A 24,193-nucleotide genomic window follows, 5' to 3' on the forward strand; every position below is an offset into this window, starting at 1 on the left:
CGCTTACCATATGCAGGGGGAATTGCCTGCAGATTTAGCTCGTCTTCTAGATAGAGTGTAATATTACAGTACATTACAGGTCCACAGCCCCTGGACAAGTGCACAGTAGATACCTTTCGATAACTGCCATGCAGTTTGACCCTGATATTCGTTCGTTCGTGGTGTCTTCTTTTGCTCCAATGATTTCCTGGAGTCGGGGTCTTGAGGAAAGGGGCAAGGCAAGGGCACTGGCATTATCTTGAAATCAAACTCGAACAACCTCTGTTTCGTGGTCTGATTCATGATTATTTTTTAAGGATATTACCTCAAACTACTTTAGTCCTTCAAAGAGTGCTTCAAAATAATGTGTCCAGACTCCAGACTCTAGCTAAAGCATTATTAGAAGTATCTGCCTTAGGCATAAGCTGACCTCCGCTTAAACGTGCCTGGTGCCTGACACTGGCTCTAAGCATGTTGAAGCTACCCCTGCGCCTAGATTCACCTTAAGATGTGATAAGCTGTGGTTAAATAGTACCTATCACTAGTTATCAGATGTGTGTTTTTAGAGACTTATACCCTGATTATTGTAAACGTTGGTCTACATCGTAAACTATCCACATCTACCATTGAACAATCCTACACTATACGTAGTAGCACAAAGGCCATGGCCCGCGGACAGGAGCAGCATTGGGGCGGAAGACTCTCCCCTTACCCGCTCCCCATTCCGATCCTTTCCGCCCCCGCGATTCCCCATCACTGGCTCAACGTGTCGAATGGTGTCTAATCGTATAATTTTAAGATGGCAGATCCTAGATCTTCATTTCCTTCGCAAGAATTGATTCAGTGATTCTATTGATCGCGTTGTCGGTTGTCATCCCTGGTAGTCTTCCCCAAGACAGTCGTACTCGACGGAAACGGAAGGCCGCCACGCTATAAGATCATCCTGATCCTGACAGCCCCGTAATCTTTCTTTTTCTTTTCTCTTGTCTATACATCACTGGAGGCCTGAAAAACGATTCTCGTCTATCAGCAAGCCAACAAGCATGACGATCAACGGATCTGCCAAGCCTCATGAGGTGTCCGCGGAGGCGAAAGAACTATGGCGGCACTCAGATCCGCACAGTACCCAGATATATGATTTCATGCAGAGATTGAATCAAAAGTACCAACTTTCTCTTCAGAGCTATAATGACCTCTGGCAGTGGAGTATATCTAAGCCTTCCGAGTTCTGGGAGGAGATATGGCACTATACCAATATCAAAGCGCAAAAACCGTATGAGCGGGTGAGTAGCTCTACTCCAGAGTATCTTGATAGGACTCGGTTCCGTATTCGTGGTATTGTACCCGTCGTCAAAGAACAGAAATACTGATCTTGGCCAGGTCATGTCTTCTGAGAAAGTACTCTTTCCCAGGCCTCACTTCTTTGAGGGAAGCAGACTGAACTTTGCGGAAAACCTGCTGTACCCGGCAACCTCACCAGCCGAAGATACCACTGCAGTGATTTCTGCCACAGAATCTGACAGAGAATTTGTTTCCTGGAAAGAGCTGCGGGAACGCGTCCGCAAGTGTGCCAATTCCCTCAAGGAGGCAGGCTTGCAGGCGGGTGATCGTGTGGCAGGCTTCCTCGGCAACCATGCTAACACGGTTGTTGCAATGCTGGCGACGACATCAATAGGTGCCTTCTGGACCGGCGTGTCCCCCGATACAGGAGTACACGCGGTTCTGGAGCGCCTGAGACAGATCGAGCCGAAGATTTTGTTTGCCGATAACGCCTCGTTATATAACGGCAAAGTGCATAGTGCCTATGAAAAGATCCGTCAGATTGTCTCTGAGCTGTCAGAGCTTCAGCTGCTGGTAGTTTTCGAGACCGTCAAGTCGCATCAATTCAACGTCGATGAAGTAAAGCTCACCCAAGGAAAAGCGTGTACATATGAGACATTTTTGGCTTCTGTCTCCAATGTATCAGCCGCCCTTGAATTTGCGAGCCTTGAGCCTGATCACCCTGTTTACATACTTTACTCGTCTGGCACCACTGGCGCGCCCAAGCCCATTGTCCATGGAGCTCTAGGAACGTTGCTGCAGCACAAGAAAGAGCACGTGCTCCATTGCGACATTCATCCAGGAGATCGCTTGTTCTACTTCACGACCACGACATGGATGATGTGGCATTGGTTGGTGTCTGGTCTTGCCAGCGGTGCCACCATCGTCCTCTACGATGGTTCTCCTTTTCGACCCTTGGACCCAGAAGGAGGGAACGGGGAGATGGCCATGCCGCGTCTAATCGATGAGTTGAGAATTACACATTTTGGGACATCTGCAAAATACCTTTCCATCTTGGAGCAGGCCTCACTGAAACCATCGCAGCACCCCCATCGGCCAGTGACCTTGCAAACGCTGAAGGCTATTTTCAGCACTGGGTCTCCTCTGGCGCCCTCTACATTTGAATATGTGTACTCCTCCATACATCCTGACATTATGCTGGGTTCGATCACCGGCGGTACCGACATCCTTTCACTGTTCTGTTCGTGCTGCCCCATTTTACCTGTTTACAAAGGCGAAATTCAATGCCGCTCTCTCGGAATGGCGGTGTCGGCATACGACTACGCTGGAACTGATATCAGCGGCGCGAATGAGCCCGGTGACCTCGTGTGTACAAAACCGTTTCCCGCCCAACCCGTGATGTTCTGGCCACCGGGGCCAGTTGGCGCGGAAAAATACCGCAAGAGCTATTTTGACGTCTTCGGCCCATGCATTTGGCATCATGGCGACTTTGTCCGGATCAACCCACACACCGGAGGAGTGCACATGCTTGGCCGAAGCGATGGCGTCCTGAAGCCAGCAGGTGTTCGTTTCGGAAGTGCGGAAATCTACAACATCCTCCTGAAACACTTTGCTGAGGAAATCGAAGATTCTTTGTGCGTAGGACGCAGGCGAGAGGGCATTGATACTGACGAGACTGTGGTACTATTTGTGAAGCTCGCCTCGCATGGCAAGCCGCCCACAACTATGCCTGCGGACCTTGCGGCGCGAATTCAAACCACTATCCGCAAAGAGCTCAGTCCTCGGCATGTCCCGGGTATCGTGGATGTATGTCCTGAAATTCCAGTGACATCTAACGGCAAAAAAGTCGAAAATGCGGTGAAGCAGATCCTTTGCGGACTGAACATCAAAATTGGTGCAAGTGTTGCGAATGCTGGTTGCCTGGACTGGTATAGGAACTGGGCTGCTGAGCATCCATAGACGGAGCCTGCTCGAAGAACGGTGATAGACAGAGGGTACGAAAAGATAATAAAATAGACCATAGAGACAGTAATGCAGGCTCAACCCCGATTTTAAATTCTAGCTATCGTCTCCTCAAGATTGAAGTCAAAGACCGAACGAACATCATCCACCAGGGAATACAATAATTATTGCCTTAGGAGCATCAAATACAGGAATCCGACATTCCTTGATTGCTGCTCAATTCAGCCACTCACCTGATAGTTACTTAAGGCAGCTACCCCGTGTGACTAAGCTGAACGCCTGCTGTGACGGTCAAACCGTATGTCAAAGTCACTTTTCCAGCCTTCTATGTTGATATAGATTCCGTATTGGGTGATGCAAGCAAGCTTGATAGTGATTATTTGATATAGTATGACAAACGGTGGGAAATGTTCATCGCATTTAGAGGATGCGCCCAAAAAAGGTACCAAATCTGATGAGTGAGGATGACTCATGTTCGCTCATCCAGACAATTTACATGTGTCTGCAGATGCACAATACAATGAGGCAGGATCATTGAGCTCCTATAAACCCAGCCAAGATTCGTCAGGATGAACAGCAATGTGATAATAGACATCAGAAATCCAAGCGATCCAATCCACTATGCTAGTCACAAGTACAATATCTAACCAGGACGATCTCGCTGTGGACATTCTCGCAAATCAGCCGTTACTGAACATCTACACCCAAATATGCCTCTGTTATCCTGTGGCGGATGCTTCCTCTTACCCAGCAATCATTGACAGATTGACAAGGGGTCTTGAACGACTATCTGCAAGCTTTCCCTGGGTGGCCGGTCAAATCGTTAATGAGGGTGCAAGTGAAGGCAACACAGGTGTTTTCAAGATCAAGCCGTTGGTTAGAGTTCCTTGCCTGGTTGTCAAAGATCTGAGGGATGACCCTTCAATGCCAACAATGGGCGCTCTTCGACAGGCTGGCTTCCCCAGCAGCATGCTGGACGAGAGCGTTGTTGCCCCCCGCATGACCGTCCCGCTCCCTGGTGAGACTAACGACTGGGACCCGGTCTTGATCGTGCAAGCGACTTTCACTACTGGTGGTCTGTTGCTGACTTTTGTCGGCCACCATATGGCAATGGACATGACAGGCCAGGGGCATCTTATGCGGTTGCTGTCAAAAGCCTGCCGCAATGAGCCGTTTTCCGAGCAGGAACTTGCGTCCGGCAATTTTGCCAGACACAATCTTATTCCTTTGCTAGAAGACTCTTACCAGCCAGGTCCGGAGGTTGCGCGGCAGATTATGAAGCCTCTCCCAGCTCAGACTGCTTGCAATGACACCTCAGACGAGAGAGGACCTCCTCCGCCTGAGTGCACTTGGGCATTATTCAAGTTCTCACCTAGCAATCTCGCCGAATTGAAGTCGCTTTGTACAAAGACCGCCACCTCAGGCTTCGTCTCAACAGACGACGCCCTTTGTGCCTCCATCTGGCAGGCTGTTGCCCGCGCGCGTCTTCCACGCCTAGACTCAGCAGCCGAATCGACATTCGGCCGCGCCGTCGATGTACGCCGCTATTTGGATGTGCCGCAGACATACCCCGGCTTGTTTCAAAATATGACGTACAACAGCTTCACGCTTCAGAAACTCGTCGAGGAGCCACTGGGTGTGATCGCATCTCGGCTCCGGTCTTCTTTGGATCCTGAAGCTTTGGCATATCACACCCGTGCCCTGGCGACTTGTTTCGCTCGAACCCCTGATAAGAGCGTTTTCTCATTTGGGGCTTCCATCGACCCGTCAAGGGATCTGATGCTTAGTTCCTGGGCTAAGGTCAATTGCTACGAGCTTGATTTCAATCTTGGACTGGGCACACCTGAGTGTGTACGCAGACCACGGTTCTTGCCTGTTGAGGGCTTGATGTATCTTCTGCCAAAGGCGTTGGATGGTGAGATTGCTCTCATGGCATGTCTTAGGGATGAGGATTTGGAGAGACTGAAAGCGGATAAGGAGTTTGCTAGGTATGGGAAGTATATTGGGTAGCTATTATGTAGGAGTGTACGGAACACTGTATATATCAGGAACGACATGGATATCGCTAGGCATGCAGAGCATCATACCGCAAAAATATGTAACCAAATTAATACGGGATTTTAATCGCTGCTAATGAGATGCCGCGCTTCCGGCCAAAAGAACAGAATTGTTCTTCCTAACCCTAAATGTTTCCAAAGCCATCAAGCCCTACAGAGAAGAATATGTCGTGTTGAGACACTTGTCATTCTTATCATATCATTGTTGTAGACTGCTGGAGTGATAGATTAGATAAGCCATCAATCGGGGCAAGTCTCCGGTCCCAAATCTTTGCGCCGCCGCTGTTACGAAAGACCTTCATAAAGCCACGCCGAGCGGAGGACTAACAACTAGATATTTTCTAATTGTTTCGACCAAATTCATATATCTAAACGACAGAGATGCGTCGCTCCGTCTTGCGCGCCGTCGAGTCTGCGAAGCCTCTGGCTCGCGTGCCTCGTTCAGCCTCCAGAAGCTTTGCTACACTCAATGAGTCCAAGGTAAGAGCTGAAGGCACTGCTTCTCCCCAGCGACCAAGTCCGTCATATAAGGCTAATTTTCATTCTCGCCCTTTATAGGACCCTGCCGAGCTTGATCAGATTACTACATTGCCTAATGGAATCCGCGTCGCTACAGAATCTTTACCCGGTCCCTTTGCCGGCGTTGGTGTCTACGTCGATGCGGGATCCCGGTACGAAGACGAGAGCCTACGAGGCGTGAGCCACATTATGGACCGGCTAGCCTTTAAATCAACCAAGTCCCGAACAAGCGATGAGATGCTAGAGACGCTTGAGAGTCTGGGAGGGAACATTCAGTGCGCTTCGTCTCGCGAGTCGTTGATGTACCAGTCGGCCAGCTTCAACTCGGCTGTCCCCGCGACCTTGGGTCTTCTGGCGGAGACGATCCGCGACCCTCTGATCACCGATGAGGAAGTCCTGCAGCAGTTGGCGACGGCAGAGTACGAGATTAATGAGATTTGGGCCAAGCCTGAGCTTATCCTGCCGGAGCTGGTGCATATGGCGGCCTACAAGGATAACACATTAGGGAACCCGCTACTCTGTCCTCGTGAGAGGTTGGAAGAGATTAATAAGGCGGTCGTCGAGAGATACCGGGAGGTCTTTTTTAAGCCGGATAGGATGGTTGTTGCCTTTGCCGGTGTGCCGCACGAGGAGGCTGTTAAGCTAACAGAGCAATACTTTGGTGATATGAAGGCCGGAAGTCCGAGCAAAGGGCCCGTATTATCCGGGACTGGAATCGACACAACCCTGTCGGATGCAGAGACAGCCGCTCAGGAGGGACAGGCGCCGACCGTCCCTCAATTCACGCCATCGTCAACAACCTTCACAACCCCAACCTCAAAAACCCAGTCTGTCCTTTCCAGGCTTCCTTTCCTGAAGAGCCTCTCTACCACCGCGTCGAAGCCTGCATCTGTGGCACCCCTTGATCCTTCGTTGGTGCAGCCATCTTCGTTGGACTTGACAAGACCTTCTCACTACACTGGTGGATTCCTCTCTCTTCCCCCGATCCCCCCACCAGCCAACCCCATGCTTCCTAGGCTGAGCTACATACATCTCGCCTTTGAAGCTCTCCCGATCTCAAGCCCTGACATCTACGCCCTCGCCACCCTTCAGACTTTGCTCGGCGGCGGCGGATCTTTCTCCGCCGGCGGTCCCGGCAAGGGTATGTATTCTCGTCTCTATACGAATGTGTTGAACCAGCATGGATGGGTTGAAAGCTGCATCGCTTTCAATCACAGCTACACAGACAGCGGAATCTTCGGTATCTCTGCCTCGTGCAGTCCGACCCGTACGACCGAGATGCTTGAAGTCATGTGCCGCGAGCTGCAGGCACTGACTCTCGACACGGGCTACATCGCCTTGCAGCCACAGGAGGTCAACCGTGCGAAGAACCAACTCCGCTCCTCACTGCTGATGAACTTGGAGTCCCGCATGGTGGAATTGGAGGACCTTGGCCGTCAAGTCCAAGTTCACGGCCATAAGGTTGGCGTCAAGGAGATGTGCGACCGCATCGAGGCTCTGACCGTGGATGACCTCCGTCGCGTGGCTCGCCATGTATTTGGAGGCCATGTTCAGAACAAGGGCCAGGGCACCGGTATCCCGACGGTGGTCTTGCAGGAGGGTGAGCTGGAAGGGTACAAACTTCGTGCTTTCCCATGGGAGGAAATTCAAGAACGGATTGCACGATGGAAGCTCGGAAGAAGATAGATTCGTATGATCCTGCATAGCGCAGCTCATGGATTCCCACTGACCCAGGACCTGGTCTGTGTACAATATAGAGGGTGGATGACGGCTTTTTACTTTCTTCACTCCGCATTTTTGCATGAGATTTGGTGTGCCATATGTATCTAGGGATGGCATCAATAATCGACTTGTACAACATCTAATCCTGCCGAGGAAGTAAGTTAAACGATTGCTCAGTATTGTCTATAAAAGCACTCCATTGAACCGTCTGCTCAAGCACAAATCACGTTTGGAGCTGCTTGCCGCTTTAGGGCCGCCTGGTTCGGGAAAAAAGTTGTAGCGGACCACTTCAAGTCCGCAGTCCTCCAACAATCTCCGTCACCTTTAGCATCGTATTTTCTAACCGTCACAGAGCCATTTGACCACTTCTTTTTAACACTCTTTCTCCCGAGTTAGTTCATTACCGTCACAATGGTCAAGCTCACCGAGGTTGAGGACGAGCATTTTGCTCAAGAGAAGCCCACGGCCACCAAGAACAATGTTCTTCTTGCCACGGACGATGAGGACGAAGACTACACTGACACGGGTGAGCAACCTCTACTGACACGGTCGCTCTTTCTTTATGAGCTTCTGTTCAATATCCACACGCGCTTCCCTCATGCATCTCGCTCCGTCACCCAGGGTCATCTCGCTCCATTGCCGGAGGATGATTCTTCAGTCGGAATCATAGCCAACATGCATTTTCACACTGACAAGACCACGAAACAACTTGTCTAACCATTCAATCCAATATTAGAATCCGAAATCTCCGTTGAATCCGACCTCGATGTCGATAGCGAGACCCTGTACGAGCGTGTAGCCGCTCTGAAAGATATCGTCCCCCCGTCAGCCCGGCGCCAGATCTCCTCCACCGTTTCCACACTCACCTCGTTCACAAAGTCCAGCATCTCCTTCAGTGGAAAGGCGCTCTGGATTATCAGCACCAGTGCTTTCCTCCTTGGCGTTCCGTGGGCGCTTGCCTACGCCGAAGAGGAGCAGTACGTCCAGATGGAGCGTGAGCAGGGAATGATCAAGGGTGCTAATGAGGTATGTTGAAGAACGTTTTCCTCTTAAGCTGGTCCACCAGATTGTGTCGACTCGATTCTTTCGGATCTGTCCGGTTCTTTGAGCATCGGTAGCGGTGTGAAAACTCTTACTTGGTGACTTGTTCTGCCAGGAAAGCGAGGCACACGCGCTTCTGAGTTGTATCTTTGCGTTTGCATGCTACAGGCTGTTTGAGTGTTTGATTGAAGCATGCTGACAATAGTTTCTTCTACAGATGCTCACACCCGGCGCCCTCCCGGCTGAGAACAAGGAGGCCCAACCTGCTCTGTAAATGAACACCTCAACCCGAGGGTGAAAATACAACAGGTGTATTGGACTCCACAATTGCGATGATGCAGCTGAGACGTCTGTTGTACGGTCCTTCGCTTTGATTTACGATTATCGGTTTGCTGGGGCTAAATTCGCAATCAACCGCGGCCGGTACACGAATTGACTCCACTCACCAAGCGAAGCGTCAGAGAACCTCTCAAGATTAAATTTGGGCGCAGTGCAAAACAAAACATGATTTCGGGGAGGTGTTGGAGCTGGTTTTCTCTTCACATATTCCTTTCTTCTGTTGGTTTGCATACTGGGCAGGCGCGATTACAGAAAACTTTTTGCGTCGTTTCCGTCACGGTTTTAAGTCCTCATTCCCTTCGCCTGTTGTATTCGAAGCCTTTGGTTTATCCCGTCTGCGGTTTCGCCTGACACATTCTTTGGGTCTATATGTACTTGTATAACAATTTTTTCATGTCCATTTCTTGTTATGTCTCTTTCTCTTTGTTCGTTGATGTACGTTGCTAGATAATGGAACGTGGATGAACTTAGTTCATGAGTCATGAATTTTGATTTCACCTAGATACATATTGAAGCAACTGTTGGTTATTGAATCAGATTTACGAGTAGTGGGTATCATTGAAAGCAAAGGCAAAGGTTAACTCTGGGATGTCTCAAGTCAAGATGGCAGGTCCTGTAGGATTGCCTGGTCGAGTTTGTCGACGGCTGTGTGACAAGTATGTGCAAATGAAGACATAAGGCTGTATGATCGATGGGTGTGCCTCACGAGAGTGTCTGGACGCAGATTAGTATGTACTGCGTAATTGTAGAGAAGATTCAACATACGGTTGTCTCTCTCGCTGATTTCAGAGTAATATGGAAGTCACGCCACAGCTTCTTTACCTCACCACTGTCGACCATTGAGCCCATCACCTCTAAAGCATACCTAGACCTTTGTTTATGACTCCAATGGCTGCGCTCAAGGACCTTGTCGTCCTCTAAGTAACCCATGCGTTCGAGATAGTCGACAACCCATTCATTGAGGTGAAATCGCCAGTGGGTGAGAGTGTGGGCTAGCGAGGCTTTGTTTTTGCAATGGCTATCGACGAGTCAACATGGAAATGTGAATACTAAAGGTAAGAAGGGGAACAAACCGTCCAAGATAGAACCGCGAGTCCTCATCTGGTAAGCTGTAACCGTCTCTGTCCCTTTCAGGACCCTCTTCCTCATCATCCTCGTCGCTGTCTTCATCTGACAACGGTTCAAGTGTCTCCAAGGAATAAGCCTTTCCGTATAGCTTCATATCGAACGAAGCAGGATGCTTAGACCTGTTGCACGCGTCACAAGGATGATTATCTGTGATCGGGTATAGAGTGATTTCGACATGAGGTCTTGCCAGGAGTGCTCGGCGAAATTTGACGTTCCAGACGGAAGATACCAGCTGAGAACCAGTGCGTCCTTTGACCTCGTCTTCAAGTTTGCTGAACGCAACTTCGTACAGCGGGTCGGAACGAGGGAAGGCAGGGTTGATCTTGTTATTTACCATCCATTCAACAGCGTCTTGGAAGTATTCTTTCAGCTGTTTGTAGGCATGCCGAGAAAACTCAAACGGCAGATCTTCTAGAGTGGATGGCACTCCCAGTTCGGCATCATCATCCTCTAACACAAAATCGTCCTCATATTGGTCGAGGTCCTCGTTGTCTGCAATAGATGACTCGACATCGCTCTCTTCCTGCCGGCGAAACTGCGGCTGACGGACTTGGCTTCCGACTTCACTCTCGGACTCGTCATCAGAGTCAGCTTCATTCGAGTGCTCAGCGTCTGAGTCTTGCTCCAGCTCCGCTTCTTTCCCACCAGCCCTTCGGCGTCTTAGGGCTTCCAGATGACGTTGGCGTTGAGCTCTTGCCGAATTGGCCAGACGTCCCCGGGTCCGAGTGTTCTTTACGACTACATGAACGCTAAAGTTAGCAAGGAGATCCTCCCAAAAATCGTATCTCTCATCAAAAATCCTACCAGAGTCCTGTAACACCTCGAGATCCTCTTCGAGATCCAACTTTTCCTGCTCTGAGTGCCGCTGCGGAGTTCGGGGGTGATCTGAGTTTATATCTCGCTTCCGTCTTTTGATTGGTGAAGAGCGGATAGGCTCATCGGAGTCCTCAGAGTCTTCTTCGACGACAATGGGCTTTACGTCCGCGGTGCCGCGTCTTAACCTTCGGCGAGGCTGTATAGCCATGTCCTCTTCACTCTGATCCGAAACCAGAATCAGACGTTCATTCGGAGAAGTCTTCGACAACTTTGGTAAGGAGGGAGACCTCTTCCGCTTTCCCGATCGTAACCGCATATATTTGCGCGCGCTGCGCTGAATCTCCAGAGTACTATCGCTGCTCTCGTCAACAGAAATTGCGTCCTTGACAGGTGATCTTGTTGGCAACTGGTCTTCGTAAACCCTATGAGTGACAGATACATGGATGAGTGAGGAGGACCAAACCTACCTTCTCCCAGTCTCTGTGGGTTTTGTTCTGGCTCTGAGGATGGCGTTCCCTCTGATAAGACTTTCTTTGGCGGGGTAGATGATTCCTCTCGGCGCGTCAGGGGCTTGCCCCGTTGTAACGGATCTCGACGAAGGGAAGGTAAGGAGGGATGATCATATCGTAGGGTAGCTAGGCGATCTTTCTGACTTCTCGTGCTCCTGTCAGTACCTGGCGGCGAAGATGATAGCGGAGCGAAAGAAAGTCGCGCCTGTTTCGCTTTGCCATAATTGCGGGGCATGAGGATTGGAATTGAACCAGTTGCGGGGAGTAATATTAATGTACAAAAGACAACTCCTGATTGAGAAATATGAGACTTGACAGATGAGGACAGTATGACAATAAAGTGAGGCCAAAACGATGGCTTGATGAGACCGCGATGGCACCGCGTCACCGATTCACGAGAGCACGTGACTCATTTTACCAAATTAGTGGAGAGAAATGGTCAGAGACATGACACTATGAGGAACTACAGATGAGTGGAGAAGGATGTGGGTAGTGACATCTCATGGTCTGCAGTCTGAACAAGGCAGTGGCTATCACTTCCTAGCAAGAAGACTGCTCTGGAGCATTCTACTACAAGACGTATGATGAGCTGGATGTCCTGAACATTTTGAGATGCTTGACAGAGATGGTCTATCTTCCCCCTCAAGTGTCCTTGCTACTTTCAAATGTTACCACCCGGTTGTTATGGCCGATTGAAGTGGTCGAAGAGATGAGGTGTAGCTTCCATGAGCGACATCTTGTTCCTTCCTGACTTTGCAAGACTTCGGCCATGCGGTATCGTCGAGCTCCTCGTAGTCTCCAAGAGACACCTCTCAGTTCTAATCTTTGACATGGGGCATTGCAGCTTTGGTATCTTGTATCATCAGTCTGAGCTATTATTGCTCCAATCCAATGTATTGTCAACAGCATCTTATCGCTCTCCTTTATGCTTTCCTTGGGCCTTTTGTCAACGACACAGAAAGTCTGGGACTGGCGCCTGGCAAGTCCCTTGGCAACCAGACCTACGAGCTCGAATATTGCGAGCAAGCACTGGTCACCTTCAGTACGCTCAACTTCTCGGATGCTGAAGTGGATGAGCCAGCATATGCGGTTTCTCTGGGTCGGCGACTGTATTGGACTGACGCAGGAGCAATACCTGGCCGAAATACCTCATTACACTCGAGAAGCTCGGAAGACTATGTTCAATCAGTCCTGAATCTGACGGTAACCCTGACGATTCCTGGAGGACAAGAAGCGAGCATGCGACTGTGGAAGCGGTTATTGACGCGACCTCATGACACCCCGGAAGCTTCCATAACGCTCGGGGAAATAATAGTACTCGATTCTCGCCTGGAGCACAGCGATCCGCAGTGGGAACGTCGCGGCAAGATCTGGGACGGTCAACCAGAGGCAGCTTCGGGATCGGACTTGGAGTCAGCATCTCAACGTGGAAAGGTACGAACTGAGAGACGGAAATCGGAAAATACCCTTGGCTTCCAGAGTGGCTCAGAGGGCCATGTCCACCCTCATGATAGCAATGACCCCGTCCGGAAAAATTCCTACAGTCGTCGCAGTAGATGTGTGGACACTTTTTGCGAAGGGTTCGATTTGAAGAAGACGTGTGTACCAGAGGGTAAAACTCCGACTAAAGAGGAGATCTGCGCACTATGTTATCCACAGCCATTGAGAAACACTGCTCGAAGCAGGAGGTTAGTGGACGCCAAGCCTTCTATAGTGTTTGCGCGTTGCTCGGCTGCTCTATTGTGGTAGCTGCTCTTCTGTATCTGCTGCGCAGCTTCTGCAGACAAGTGCAGAGGCGATACCGGATATTTCGGGGTCTATGTAGTGCCCACACTTGTGGAAGACCTGCCACGAAATCGAGGTCTTCCTCGGTCTTCCAAGTCGACTCTCTACCGGCTCTCGTCCCTGGATCTTCCTCCCCGTCCAAGCTAGAAGTATTGCTGAGGGGAAACGAAACTGGAGCGGACGGTGCTAGTGATCCCACGACGCCTTTCTTCACACTGAAACAGAAATGGCGTCAACTTGGTGCGTTTCAAAAAGACTTTCGCGGAAGAGTTCAAGATATTTTCGACATAGAGTCACTCGATACGAAACATGAGAAAGGCGTACAATCCGCTCCTAAAATTCCAGTTCTCCCTCGAGCGCCCAATGCAAGTATCCGAAGGCACTATAGAGAGGTAAAGTCCAGGACACCACCGGACTTCTTCGGTGGCGACGGGACCGAGATCAGGAACGATGGGCCAGTCGTCTTCCATCCCACAAGCCCTTGTCAGAAAGTCACAGGAGGTTGATAGTCTCTCGACGAATTTGCCTTTGAATAATCATCCGATCACATTTGTTCTACTCCCACTTCTAGTTTCACGCCTTCGAGCTTTGGACATGAATGGCAGTACTATTCAGAGTTTAGCATGTCGGTATTTCGTAGTTCGAATCTTATTCCTGTCTTGCGTTATTGTAATGTGCCCAACCGTCTCTCTGAACAATGATTATATGGTGTGAAGTCATAGAAATTTGGTCAACATTGAGACTAGATCAAATGGAGTGGGCAGACGGTCTAGAGACCCCAGGTTCCAGACCCCGTACATTCGTAAGATAGATAATTCAAGCCAGATACAGCTCACCTCCCATTGTCTAGACAGTGGCTACCGCAGTCAGCTGGAAGAGTCAGCAACGACGGAGTTTCGATGGGGCAAATAGATCTTGGCCAATCAGCTAAGCGTGAAATTGCCTAACTGTGTTAAAGCTTGTCAAGTTCACTGGAATTCATCCGGGAATAATTGGGGCAGCCCTAACTATCTACTGACTAGCAGCAATGGGCAGCTTTTTTGCGTGACTCGTGACATCGATGGAAAGATATCTGTCTGTGCGTCTCTTCTCCACGTCTACCAACAGACCTCAACTGCTTTCTCCACTAGTATCATCCTCATCACTGCCTTATCATGAATGTCCCCGGATTTCCATCGTAAGCGAACACAGGGCTTTTGGTTCGAACCTTTTTCCAGCATGGAACAAGAACTGTAGGCATTCTTGTGCAGTCGTTTCCATTGGTGGACTCGGTTTTTCCCATCCGCCCCCTGACCCAACCCGTCGCCGATTCGTGGAAATCTTAGCACATGCTTTATTCAACGGGGCAGAATTTCCTCAAATCCGCGTGCGCGGTTTTACGTTGGCCACGCCCACACGATAATGGCTTCGGGCTAGATCAGAGTCGCCGTACTGAGTCCACCGTCGGTCCACCCCAGATACCCCACCACTTAGAAACATGGAGTTGAGAGCTAGACACCATCTAGCCACCCAGGAGAGACAAGTTCTTCGATGCTGATTGGACTGGTCACTGGTGCTTTTTCTCTAGTGTTCTCAAGGGTACGGCCCATGGACTTGAGTGTCCCATGGTCTAATATAATGGGCTGGCTCTTGCTCGTTTCTATCGCCTCGGACGCCATCTCTCCTCGATCTCTCACGGGGCCTATATATCTGTCTCGTGGAACCTCTGGGCCGAGTCTTGTCTTTCAGCATCTTCGTCGTGTACAATACGACAAGCACCCTACGACAGCTTAGGGCTTGGCTGACAAGGGCGAGAGACTGCGATTGGGCACCTGCTGTATACTTCTATCATCCTTTTTCTTAGATTCTGTACAAAGCCGTGGTACACGGATCATCCGCCAAGATGATGGCCCGAATCCTCTCCAAGAGAGGCTATAACTGGTGAGTCCTGTTTCTTGACGGCTGGAACGAAGCGGACGATCGATTGACGGCAACGCTTTTCAGGTTCATTTCTCTCGTTGCAGCAGCATGCATGGTTCTCTATGGCTACGATGCGTCCGTCTACAACTCTGTCCAGGGTTCCAAGAACTGGGTCAAATACTTTAATAACCCAAATGACAACACGATTGGCGCAGTCAACACGGCCTACACCGTGGGCGCCATCTTCGGTGGTTTCTTCTTAGGTGGTCCCATTGCTGATTATCTCGGCCGCAAGGTTGGAATGGGCATTGGCTGTGTCCTTGTTATTGCGTCCACTTTCATGCAGACATGGTCCCCACGGGGTAACATTGGATGCTTCCTTGCTGGTCGCTGCATCATCGGTATCGGACAGGGTATTGCCTTGAGTGAGTATCCTTCTCCAATGGCGTGTATTTTGATTTTTCTTCTGGCTAATGGGGTATATTTGTGAAGCCGCCGGTCCTATCTATATTGGTGAGCTGGCGCCACCAGAGATTCGTGGAAAAATCATGACCTTCTGGCAAATGTTCTACTCCGTTGGGTCTTTCATTTGCTTCTGGGTGAACTACGGTTGCACAAAGCACAAGCAGAATCTGGGCGAGTGGGACTGGAAGATGGTTGTCATATTCCAACTGCTCGTTCCCTGCCTGATCCTGGCCCTTCTGCCAACAATCCCCGGCTCTCCACGATGGTAAGCTGATGCAAACCTCAATACAGTTTCATAACAACTGACATAGTGCCAGGTTCCTCCAGCGAGGTGACAACGTCGAGAAGGCGCGCGCGGCTCTGCGCCGAGTCCGTGAGACTGAAGAGGAAGTTGAGGAGGAAATCTTGAGGATCCGTGAGGCTCTCGAGTACGAAAAGGAAGCCATCTCCAGCAACTACAGTGCGCTCTGGAAGGACAAGTCCCTGCGCAAGCGTATGGCTCTGGCGCTCGTCATCAACGCCGGTCAACAGGTCACTGGACAAGGCTCCCTGAACTCGTACTCCACGAAGATCTACCAGAAGGTGTTTCCCAACGCCGGAACGATCGCCCTCATCAACGCCCTCAACGCCACCTTCGGTATCATTTTCACACTGAACGCGGTGTGGATCATTGATCGCTTCGGACGCAAGTTCCTCCTGATTGTCGGTGGTATCGGCATGGGTCTCTGCATGATCGTTGTCGCCGCTGTTGAAACTGAAACACCATCGCCGCACGGGGTGAAGACAGAACCCGTCGGAATATCGATCGTGTTCTTACTATTCCTATTCATCTTCTTCTGTAAGTTATCCCGATCCGGTCCGTACTCGATCCTACTAACATTCTTGTCTCAAGACAAACCCTCTTGGGGTGCCACCGTGTGGATTTGGACGTCCGAGGTGTTCTCGATGAACGTTCGTGCCCAGGCTGTAGGTATGGCCTCGCAGACTCAGAACGTTGCCAACGCCATTGTCCAACAATTCTTCCCCATTTTCCTGAAGAATTGTGGATTCTACGCGTTCTACATGTTCGCGGGGATCAACTTCCTGCTTGCCGTCTTCGTCTGGTTTTTCATTCCTGAGACCAAGCAAGTTCCCCTGGAGGAGATCGACGCTCTCTTCGGTGGCGCCAACCATGTCACCAACGGTGAGCGGCTGATGGTTGGAGAGAAGGAGAGACATTTTGAGGCCGAGGCCCGGGCCAACGAGAAGGGTGATGCGGTGACTATTGAAAACCTCGATGCTAGACGGTAGATGTCTGCCGCTGCAGTGCCCAAGTCGCGTTGAGATTATGACCTTGCTGTATCCAGCTAATGTTTATAAGTGGTCAATCTGGTATTGATACTGACGTACATGTCTGAGTAGTTATGTTTAGTTTCATCCCTCTGTAATAAATCATGGGTCTTTACGCTGCCCTACTGTAACATGCTGATAACCAACTCAATTTGTCACGGTAAACTGCAACCATTGGACCAAGTAACGACAACTGACTCATGCTCCCTCGAGAAGGTCCACACCTGTCAGCTCGTCTCATAAACTGAGTCAGGTGATTAGCTAACCTCGTTCGTTCTGGATGCGGACGTTGAATAGATAGCACTCCGGTACCATTCCAACCAAGTCTCGATGATCCTCACTCGAGGGTCTAGCAACTAGCTCACTCAAAAGTGAGCAACTTAAAGCTACCACTAGTATCCAATCCCTTTCCAGGTTCGACCTTGAGCGGAACCCCATTCCGCCCTGCATCAACAACCGACAGAAAACGGTGGATATGCCGGGACCGTGGATCCATCCCCGCAGTGGAATCTCTCCGCACTTTTGGATCTGGGGAAGCTGGGGTCGTGAAGACTACCTACACCCAAGTCACGATAACTAAATACTCCTAGTATGGTTTGAAGTAAATCATCAATTGACACCATGTGTATGTTGCAGGTACATTGCGTTCGAAACACTAACATGGATCTAGTCTGGCAATCCTACGTATTGAACTGAGGATTAGATCGTTGCCGATTGGCTTTTGACACCTTTCATTTGCGATTCAGTTGCTCGTTGCTTGACTAGAACGAGTTATTGTTCTACATGATCGACTTAGTTTGTATTTGCGCCGTGCTGGTAGTGTGTCCAGCAACTATCTATGCTGCCAAGTCAGTCACCTCGAACTCGATCGGTCGTTAAATACTCCACTTCGGTAGTTGGGCCTCTTGGTGTGCGGAATTGGATTGTCTGAGCATGAATCGGCAATTACACCGCGGAATCAGGATAAAGATCCGCAATATGCGGGGTGCGTGCGTACGACATATGCATATACGAGTCTAATGTCTATAAAGAGGGTGCAGATCTCGTCCATCTCGTGGCGCGGTAAGGTAGTACTTTTCCTGTAGGGCTATATTCTAGCTGGTCTTACTTCTACTAGGTACTAGTACTAGCTAGCACCATGGATGAAAAAGACGACTGCACGCACTCCACCATCGAGGATATCAAGGCCGCTTCCTTTCCGCGGGATGAAGTCGATCGAGAGGCAGAGAGACGGCTCCTGTGGAAATGCGACTTGCACGTCGTCCCCATTCTCACGGTCCTGTTCATGTTCGCCTTCCTGGACCGCATCAACATCGGGAATGCCCGGTTGATGGGGTTGGAGAGGGACCTGGGCATGACCGGGCACGAGTACAACATCGCCCTGTTTGTTTTTTTCGTTCCGTATATTCTTTTCGAAGTGCCGAGTAATATACTCTTGAAGAAGATGACGCCGTCGTGGTGGTTGAGTGGGATTATGTTTGCTTGGGGTTTGTTTCGCTCTTCTGTGCTAGTGAGCGATGGATGGCTGACGGTGCCACAGGGATTCTGACCGTCTGTCAAGGCGTCACGAAGAGTTTTCGAGGATTGGTGGTGTGCCGGGTGCTGATTGGGGTGTTCGAGGCGGGTTTCATGCCAGGTGAGTTTAGTCTCTTTTGCCCTCCGTTTCAAGGTCGGATGCTGACTTTTGTATGAGGATCCGTCTACCTGATCAATATGTACTACCGTCGACACGAACTTCAATGGCGACTCAACGTCTTCTTCAGTGCGAGTATCTGTGCTGGTGCAGTTAGCGGGGTAGATCCATCCTCCTCCTTCTCTTGATCAAACGAGGTCGCTGATGCTGGTCAGCTACTCGCTTACGCCATCAACAACATGGACGGTGTCGCCGGATACAGTGGCTGGCGCTGGATCTTCATCCTCGAGGGTCTCGCCACCATTGTCGTCGCGGTCATAGCCAAGTTCATCGTCGTCGATTGGCCTGAGACCGCTAGGTTCCTGACGCAGGACGAGCGAGCGCTGCTTCTCCGCCGTCTCTCAGAAGACCAAGGTGAAGCGAGAATGGATCGTCTGGATAAGAAGTCGCTGCGGCGTGCCTTTTCAGATCCAAAGATCTATCTGGGGTATGTCCTCCGTCTTCGACCCTAAATGAACAAAAAAAAACTGATGGCTGCCCCCCCGACGAAGACCGCTCATGTACTTCGGCATTGTCAACACCGGCTACGCAGTCTCCTTCTTCACCCCCACCATTCTCCACCAGTTAGGATGGACCGCCGTCCGCGCCCAAGTCATGAGTATCCCAGTCTACTGCGTGGCCATGGTCATCACCCTCTCCGCTGCCTATGCCAGCGACCGGCTCCGCCACCGGTACCTGTTCACCTTGGCAGGCTGTCTCATTGCAACCATGGGCTATGTGATACTACTTTGCCAGGCATCCGTGCCCGTCGGGGCGCGCTACTTTGCCGTCTTCGCCATCACGGGCGGCGGCTACCTGACGCAACCGATCCTCATGGGCTGGCTGAGTAACAACATGGCGGGGCATTACAAGCAGTCCATTGCGTCGGCAATGCAGATTGGTTTTGGCAATTGTGGAGGGCTGGTGGCGAGTAACATCTTCTTCAAGGAGGAGGCTCCGCGATATACTACCGGGTATGGGGTGAGTCTGGGGATGACCTGGATTTGCGGAGCGGCTTGCGCCTTATTCCTGACTTACTTGGTGAGGGAGAATAGGTTAAGGGATGCAGGTAGAAGGGAATGGAGGCTGGAGCTGCCCCAGGAGGAAGTGGAGAATCTGGGCGATGACCATCCTGCGTTTCGATTCACTTATTAACCGGAATTGAAGTGGCCAGTGGACTGTCACGTATTCTGTACACGTCTGAATAGCGTTCTACTCAAGACAACGCTGCGGTCCGGTGGCCTGCGAACCGTATATTCCCAGGATGATATGCCTGCGCCGTTGAATCGAAACACGTATTCATACGTGCAGTTGCTGTTCCAGTCGGTGCCGGCTGCGTGAATGGTGTACTCTCCCAGACGTAACGCGCTTGAGCCGTCCTGGTTCAAGGTCCGTAGGCCATATGAGAGGGCAACCGCAGTTTTATCCTGAGAGTCAGCGGACCAGACCGTAATCTCCGCATCTTGGGGACTATCTGTGAGCCGGTACACAGAGCTTACAGGCTTATGACCACTCTCCTCGTACAGATATTCTTTCTCATAAGCGGGGCTGGAAGGATATCGCGGTGAGAATGTAGAAATGCCGGACGATACACCATCTTGCCATGATCGTGTAAAATCCCAGCTGCCGTGAAGGGCTCGAAAGATCGCCATGGCCACTGCTGGAGTGGCACTTCCCCTTGTAGGTTGCAGAGTCTCTTGCAGAGCCTGCAAACTCGTCTGGATATCGGCGGCCCCTGGACCAGACATGGCATACCGCGCCGGAACAACAGGGCCAGGTCGTTCGTTGAGCTCCAGTAAAGGAGCACGGCATATCCCTAGATCCCGCGCAAAGGACTCCATCAACCCGGTATAATCTCCCATTGGGAACTGTCCTCGATGAAGATCCGGATCCGCGTTGCGATATGCACGAACACTCTGTCTCTCCCGCGCTTTGCTCTCCAGTTCTTGCGCTGAAAACTGAATGCCATGCTCTGTGTCAGCTCGAGCCCACGTGTGCGCAAGGCTTCGGGCCTGCATTTCCATCACGCCCCAGTATGGTCCTCTATAAAAGCCGACAAAGCCCAGGTCAGGAATATTGGCATTAGTAGTGCCCTTTCCATCTAGGATTAGCGGGAAGAAGGAGTCCTCGGGTGAATACTCCAACGCAGAGAGAACGTCTTCAGGGAGGAAGGCGAGCGAAGGAAATGGGGTAAATCCCGTAGCCAGGACAATCCCTGCAACATCATCGAGCAACATACTCTCCTTCCCAGGTAGCTCAATGCCAACTTTTGCCCGACCAGGTGAGGAAGCATGCACGGCTGAAACACGGCCGATGGCTGTTCTGATTACTTTTGACCGGACGAACTCTGCGTAATCATTCCCTATGGCTACCCACGGAGGTTGCAGAGCCTCCTCTTCGCCACTCCCTAAGTCAATATCGCCAGGGCCGATACTCGTATAGTCTTCTCCTAAAACGGATCGGAAATAATCGTTCACCTTGGCAACCTGCGCTGCCGAGACAGGGCCAAAGGCATACTCAACCGGCCCTGGTGGCCGCCGAGCCAAATCATACATAGCCAAGTCAAGTGGGAGCAGGGACACCGTCTCTGTGCCAGTCGCATTGTCCCTCTGGGTGTGTGGTATATAGGTCGGCACCGTCCAGAAAGGCCGGCTGGATATGTGATAGACTTCAGGGAAGCTACTTGTTCGCATCGATGGCTCCGGCGCAAACTTCAATGAGGAAACGTGAAGGGCAAGAGAGGAAGCTGCCTCAACGCCCGACATACTTCCTCCTACGACAACTAATCTTCCTCCATCGGAACCCTTCTCGACAATCGCATTCAGATCCTCAAGGCTGCGTAGCGCAGAGCTGTGGACAGTCCTGTCGGCGAAGGCAGCAAGCCCAGGGATGTCCGGTGTATACGGACGAGAAAAGTACCCCGAAGCAACGACCAGGAAATCAAAGTATTCGGTCTCCACTGCGCGTTGCTCGGTATCGTCTCCCTGTTTCTCTTTTCCACTGTTCCAACTATATCAGCCACGCAATGAGCAAGAAACTAGATCAAAATACCTCCTCTGCACCCACTGCACGGTCCATCGCGGCCGGCCACCCACCACCTCCCGAACGGCATGCACAACCTCACACCCCAATCTGACCACTTCGTCAGGTAAGTGCCGCCCCGCATAGGTCTCCAGGTATCTGCCCACTTGCCACGCCTGCGGGAACATAGGCACATCCGCAGTCCCAAGCACCGACTCCCAGGCCAAATCCGAGAAAGACACGGTGAAGCGACTAAGGTTCGTTCGCATGGACGGATTCACTGGTCCAGTTGCGCCATGATCTTTCGAGGCGCGTGCACGGCCGGAATTTGAACCTCGGCGATTGGGATGAATGGGCCACAGGCCGCCTATCTCATGGCTTTTTTCGAAAATGCTTGGGGTGAATGTGCCCTGTGGGAAATGGTGGAGGAGTGTTTTGGCCGTGACGAGGCCGGACGGACCGGCACCTATTCAAAAAGTGAGTTCTTCAGCGGACTTGCAAATTCAGATATAATCTCTGATTATGCTGGCGTGGAGGCAAGTTGATGTACCTATTATAGCGACCTTCTTTGGTCGCAGCATTGCGTTGCTTGCTACCTTATCTGCTTGTGGATTACCCCTCACTGAAAATGCCGATGATCAGGTGCATTAATGATTTGGGAGCCGCAATACTAGGGTGAAAAAAAAGATCATGGCCGAGTCAGTTCTCCATTCGCCTGACATAGGCAGAAGAGTGTCAGTTGTAGCGAGAGAAGACTGGTGGGAGCTGTAGTCGTGGTTGTTTTTGCTGCTGCGGGGGCCCGAACAGGCGGGGAAGTAAATATAACAGCAATGAGGGGCATCTCGCATGTAACCAAATCAGCTCCGGGGAGACGAAGAATGAGGAAGCACTGGAAAGCTCTTGATTTCACCTAACTAGGCTACGGAGTAGAGGAGAATCCTTCTGCCATTATCATTATCAAGAGGAACAAATCAGAATTGCTGTTGTTACGCAGGCAAAAGCACCAAAGCTCCAGGCTAAACAAGAATAACGTGGGAAAGACGGATCCTAAACAGAGGGTATCTATCACAAAAGAAATTTTCGTCTTGAAGCAAGACGCAAAAAAGACAATGCCTGCCTGCTATGGCATGAAGGGAGAGCAAAATGAATAAAAAAGAAACGGCCCGAGCCGCGGATCGAACGCGGGACCTCTCGCAGATATGCTTGGGTTTATCCCTAAGCGAGAATCATACCACTAGACCACCCGGGCCAGATTGTTGAACCAGCATTTCGTTAACCGCTTCTCGAGCTGCCTAAGTCTCTTCCCCAGGGTGTCGCTGTCGCGTTGCGTCAGGCGGCATGCATGGACTTGCATACTTGGCGCGGCATATTGGGTGATGGCGTCAACGCCAAGGGAGCGATGGACGATCATTGTTTCCAGTTCAAATCGACAGGAGAGGCATTTCCTTGCGTTTAATGAGACATTTCCAGATTGAGCTGACGGTGCTCGAATCAGACCAGTACTCGATGTCGACAGGGGGACAAGACATGGGCGGGGTAGTCCTCGGCCAGAAGAGACGGATATGCCATCGGACCCCAAAGTCAAATTGATTAATATGCCAGTCGCTCAAGCCAGGCGGATATTTGCTGCTCCGTATGCCGTTCTGGTCTGAACGAATCCGAAAAGAGCTGGTTGGTGACCAGGGTGTCGATATTCCTTTCCGTCAATGGGATTTTGTATTGGCTCTTCTTTTTCAGGAGTTCTCTCTCTGCTCGAGCGGAGGGTGACAGCTTGGAAAGTGTGTTGCGGATCCGTTGAATCCCACCACCGGGAAAGGAGGACATCCGTGGAGGGCCGAACGGGGTATCGACCCTCCAGGGGTCTTCTGAAGCGATAGAGCGGGCGTTTTTCTTGCGTTGCGAGCGAAATCTGGACATTGTGATGGATAGTATTGACTGGTGGGGAGCTTTGTGTCGAGGATAGAAGAAGAGTTGTGGATACTCAAACCCAGTTGTCGATTGAAAGGAGACTTGGGGACCGGAGGGTGGGTGGGATGGCTGTAATAAGTATCCGAGAGGGCAGTCAGTTAAGCAACGACTAGAGAGGACAAAGTTTGACCCACAGGGCGGTCACTAGGCCAGACAGAGAGTGAAGGGAGTACCATGAACTATTACACCCAAAGTTGTGCGGGGTGTTCTTTCTGGAACTCCTCGGAGGAGGCCAGAATACTAGGATCGGAAGGTCTCCCGGCAAAGACGTGCCGAGAGTGAAATGAATGATTGGGGAACGTCGTCAGACTCCCTAGCTTGGCAATTATCATCGAAATTCCGTTTGATTCAGGCAATAATGTGAATGATTGACTGTTATTGATCGGTTGGTTCTGCGACAGGGCAAGAACACTTGGCAGATATGCTACTCGACGAACAAAATGTACCTCTCCTAGTACCTTGGACTGGTTATTATTACTTAGACAGGAGCATTACTCATGAAGAATAGTAGGTACCCTGACACTTCAGGGTGCAGAGGCAGGAGTACCTGAGTACCTCGAACGGCGCTTTACTGAGAGCCACTCAACGACGTCATCTAACTGTAACTGACCATTGCTCAATGAGGTACTTACGCATCCAGACCCACAGATATGAGAACCATGAATTACTAGGTACAGTACTCATTTTCCCAAGAGATTCCC

At 50.8% G+C, this 24,193-nt stretch overlaps 10 protein-coding genes and 1 non-coding gene across 11 annotated transcripts; 7 read left to right on the plus strand and 4 right to left on the minus strand.

Moving 5' to 3' along the window:
* Nucleotides 1-1,022: 1,022 nt before the first annotated feature.
* Nucleotides 1,023-3,219, plus strand: Aud_008375 (acetoacetate--CoA ligase family protein; the record flags this gene model as incomplete). The annotated part of the gene is made up of 2 exons (XM_043293252.1): nucleotides 1,023-1,262; nucleotides 1,360-3,219. 2 exons carry the CDS (start codon nucleotides 1,023-1,025, stop codon nucleotides 3,217-3,219), a joined length of 2,100 nt encoding a protein of 699 aa, XP_043149187.1.
* A 624-nt stretch (nucleotides 3,220-3,843) lies between these two features.
* Nucleotides 3,844-5,232, plus strand: Aud_008376 (uncharacterized protein; the record flags this gene model as incomplete). Its single annotated transcript, XM_043293253.1, has 1 exon — nucleotides 3,844-5,232. The coding sequence occupies one exon, from the start codon at nucleotides 3,844-3,846 to the stop codon at nucleotides 5,230-5,232; it is 1,389 nt and encodes a 462-aa protein (XP_043149188.1).
* Nucleotides 5,233-5,660: 428 nt separating this feature from the next.
* Aud_008377 (mitochondrial-processing protease subunit alpha) lies at nucleotides 5,661-7,484 on the plus strand (the record flags this gene model as incomplete). Its single annotated transcript, XM_043293254.1, has 2 exons — nucleotides 5,661-5,759; nucleotides 5,838-7,484. 2 exons carry the CDS (start codon nucleotides 5,661-5,663, stop codon nucleotides 7,482-7,484), a joined length of 1,746 nt encoding a protein of 581 aa, XP_043149189.1.
* A 447-nt stretch (nucleotides 7,485-7,931) lies between these two features.
* Aud_008378 (mitochondrial import receptor subunit TOM22) lies at nucleotides 7,932-8,835 on the plus strand (the record flags this gene model as incomplete). Its single annotated transcript, XM_043293255.1, has 3 exons — nucleotides 7,932-8,046; nucleotides 8,257-8,546; nucleotides 8,779-8,835. 3 exons carry the CDS (start codon nucleotides 7,932-7,934, stop codon nucleotides 8,833-8,835), a joined length of 462 nt encoding a protein of 153 aa, XP_043149190.1.
* A 767-nt stretch (nucleotides 8,836-9,602) lies between these two features.
* Aud_008379 (uncharacterized protein) lies at nucleotides 9,603-11,588 on the minus strand (the record flags this gene model as incomplete). Its single annotated transcript, XM_043293256.1, has 5 exons — nucleotides 9,603-9,614; nucleotides 9,666-9,918; nucleotides 9,974-10,766; nucleotides 10,833-11,255; nucleotides 11,312-11,588. The coding sequence occupies 5 exons, from the start codon at nucleotides 11,586-11,588 to the stop codon at nucleotides 9,603-9,605; spliced, it is 1,758 nt and encodes a 585-aa protein (XP_043149191.1).
* Nucleotides 11,589-12,244: 656 nt separating this feature from the next.
* Nucleotides 12,245-13,102, plus strand: Aud_008380 (uncharacterized protein; the record flags this gene model as incomplete). The annotated part of the gene is made up of 1 exon (XM_043293257.1): nucleotides 12,245-13,102. One exon carries the CDS (start codon nucleotides 12,245-12,247, stop codon nucleotides 13,100-13,102), a length of 858 nt encoding a protein of 285 aa, XP_043149192.1.
* Nucleotides 13,103-15,020: 1,918 nt separating this feature from the next.
* Nucleotides 15,021-16,792, plus strand: Aud_008381 (putative MFS sugar transporter; the record flags this gene model as incomplete). The annotated part of the gene is made up of 5 exons (XM_043293258.1): nucleotides 15,021-15,058; nucleotides 15,122-15,462; nucleotides 15,530-15,767; nucleotides 15,820-16,340; nucleotides 16,395-16,792. 5 exons carry the CDS (start codon nucleotides 15,021-15,023, stop codon nucleotides 16,790-16,792), a joined length of 1,536 nt encoding a protein of 511 aa, XP_043149193.1.
* A 1,177-nt stretch (nucleotides 16,793-17,969) lies between these two features.
* On the plus strand, nucleotides 17,970-19,658 carry Aud_008382 (allantoate permease family MFS transporter; the record flags this gene model as incomplete). The annotated part of the gene is made up of 5 exons (XM_043293259.1): nucleotides 17,970-18,318; nucleotides 18,372-18,467; nucleotides 18,525-18,625; nucleotides 18,680-18,951; nucleotides 19,016-19,658. The coding sequence occupies 5 exons, from the start codon at nucleotides 17,970-17,972 to the stop codon at nucleotides 19,656-19,658; spliced, it is 1,461 nt and encodes a 486-aa protein (XP_043149194.1).
* Nucleotides 19,659-19,684: 26 nt separating this feature from the next.
* Aud_008383 (uncharacterized protein) lies at nucleotides 19,685-22,105 on the minus strand (the record flags this gene model as incomplete). The annotated part of the gene is made up of 3 exons (XM_043293260.1): nucleotides 19,685-21,503; nucleotides 21,555-21,990; nucleotides 22,075-22,105. The coding sequence occupies 3 exons, from the start codon at nucleotides 22,103-22,105 to the stop codon at nucleotides 19,685-19,687; spliced, it is 2,286 nt and encodes a 761-aa protein (XP_043149195.1).
* A 579-nt stretch (nucleotides 22,106-22,684) lies between these two features.
* On the minus strand, nucleotides 22,685-22,773 carry Aud_008384. The gene has a single exon. It is a non-coding gene; the product is annotated as a tRNA-Pro (tRNA).
* Nucleotides 22,774-23,114: 341 nt separating this feature from the next.
* Aud_008385 (uncharacterized protein) lies at nucleotides 23,115-23,441 on the minus strand (the record flags this gene model as incomplete). Its single annotated transcript, XM_043293261.1, has 1 exon — nucleotides 23,115-23,441. The coding sequence occupies one exon, from the start codon at nucleotides 23,439-23,441 to the stop codon at nucleotides 23,115-23,117; it is 327 nt and encodes a 108-aa protein (XP_043149196.1).
* Between the last annotated feature and the right edge of the window lie 752 nt (nucleotides 23,442-24,193).

The sequence above is a fragment of the Aspergillus udagawae genome (assembly GCF_001078395.1).
Source record: "Aspergillus udagawae IFM 46973 DNA, scaffold_6, whole genome shotgun sequence".
Lineage (NCBI taxonomy): Eukaryota > Fungi > Ascomycota > Eurotiomycetes > Eurotiales > Aspergillaceae > Aspergillus > Aspergillus udagawae.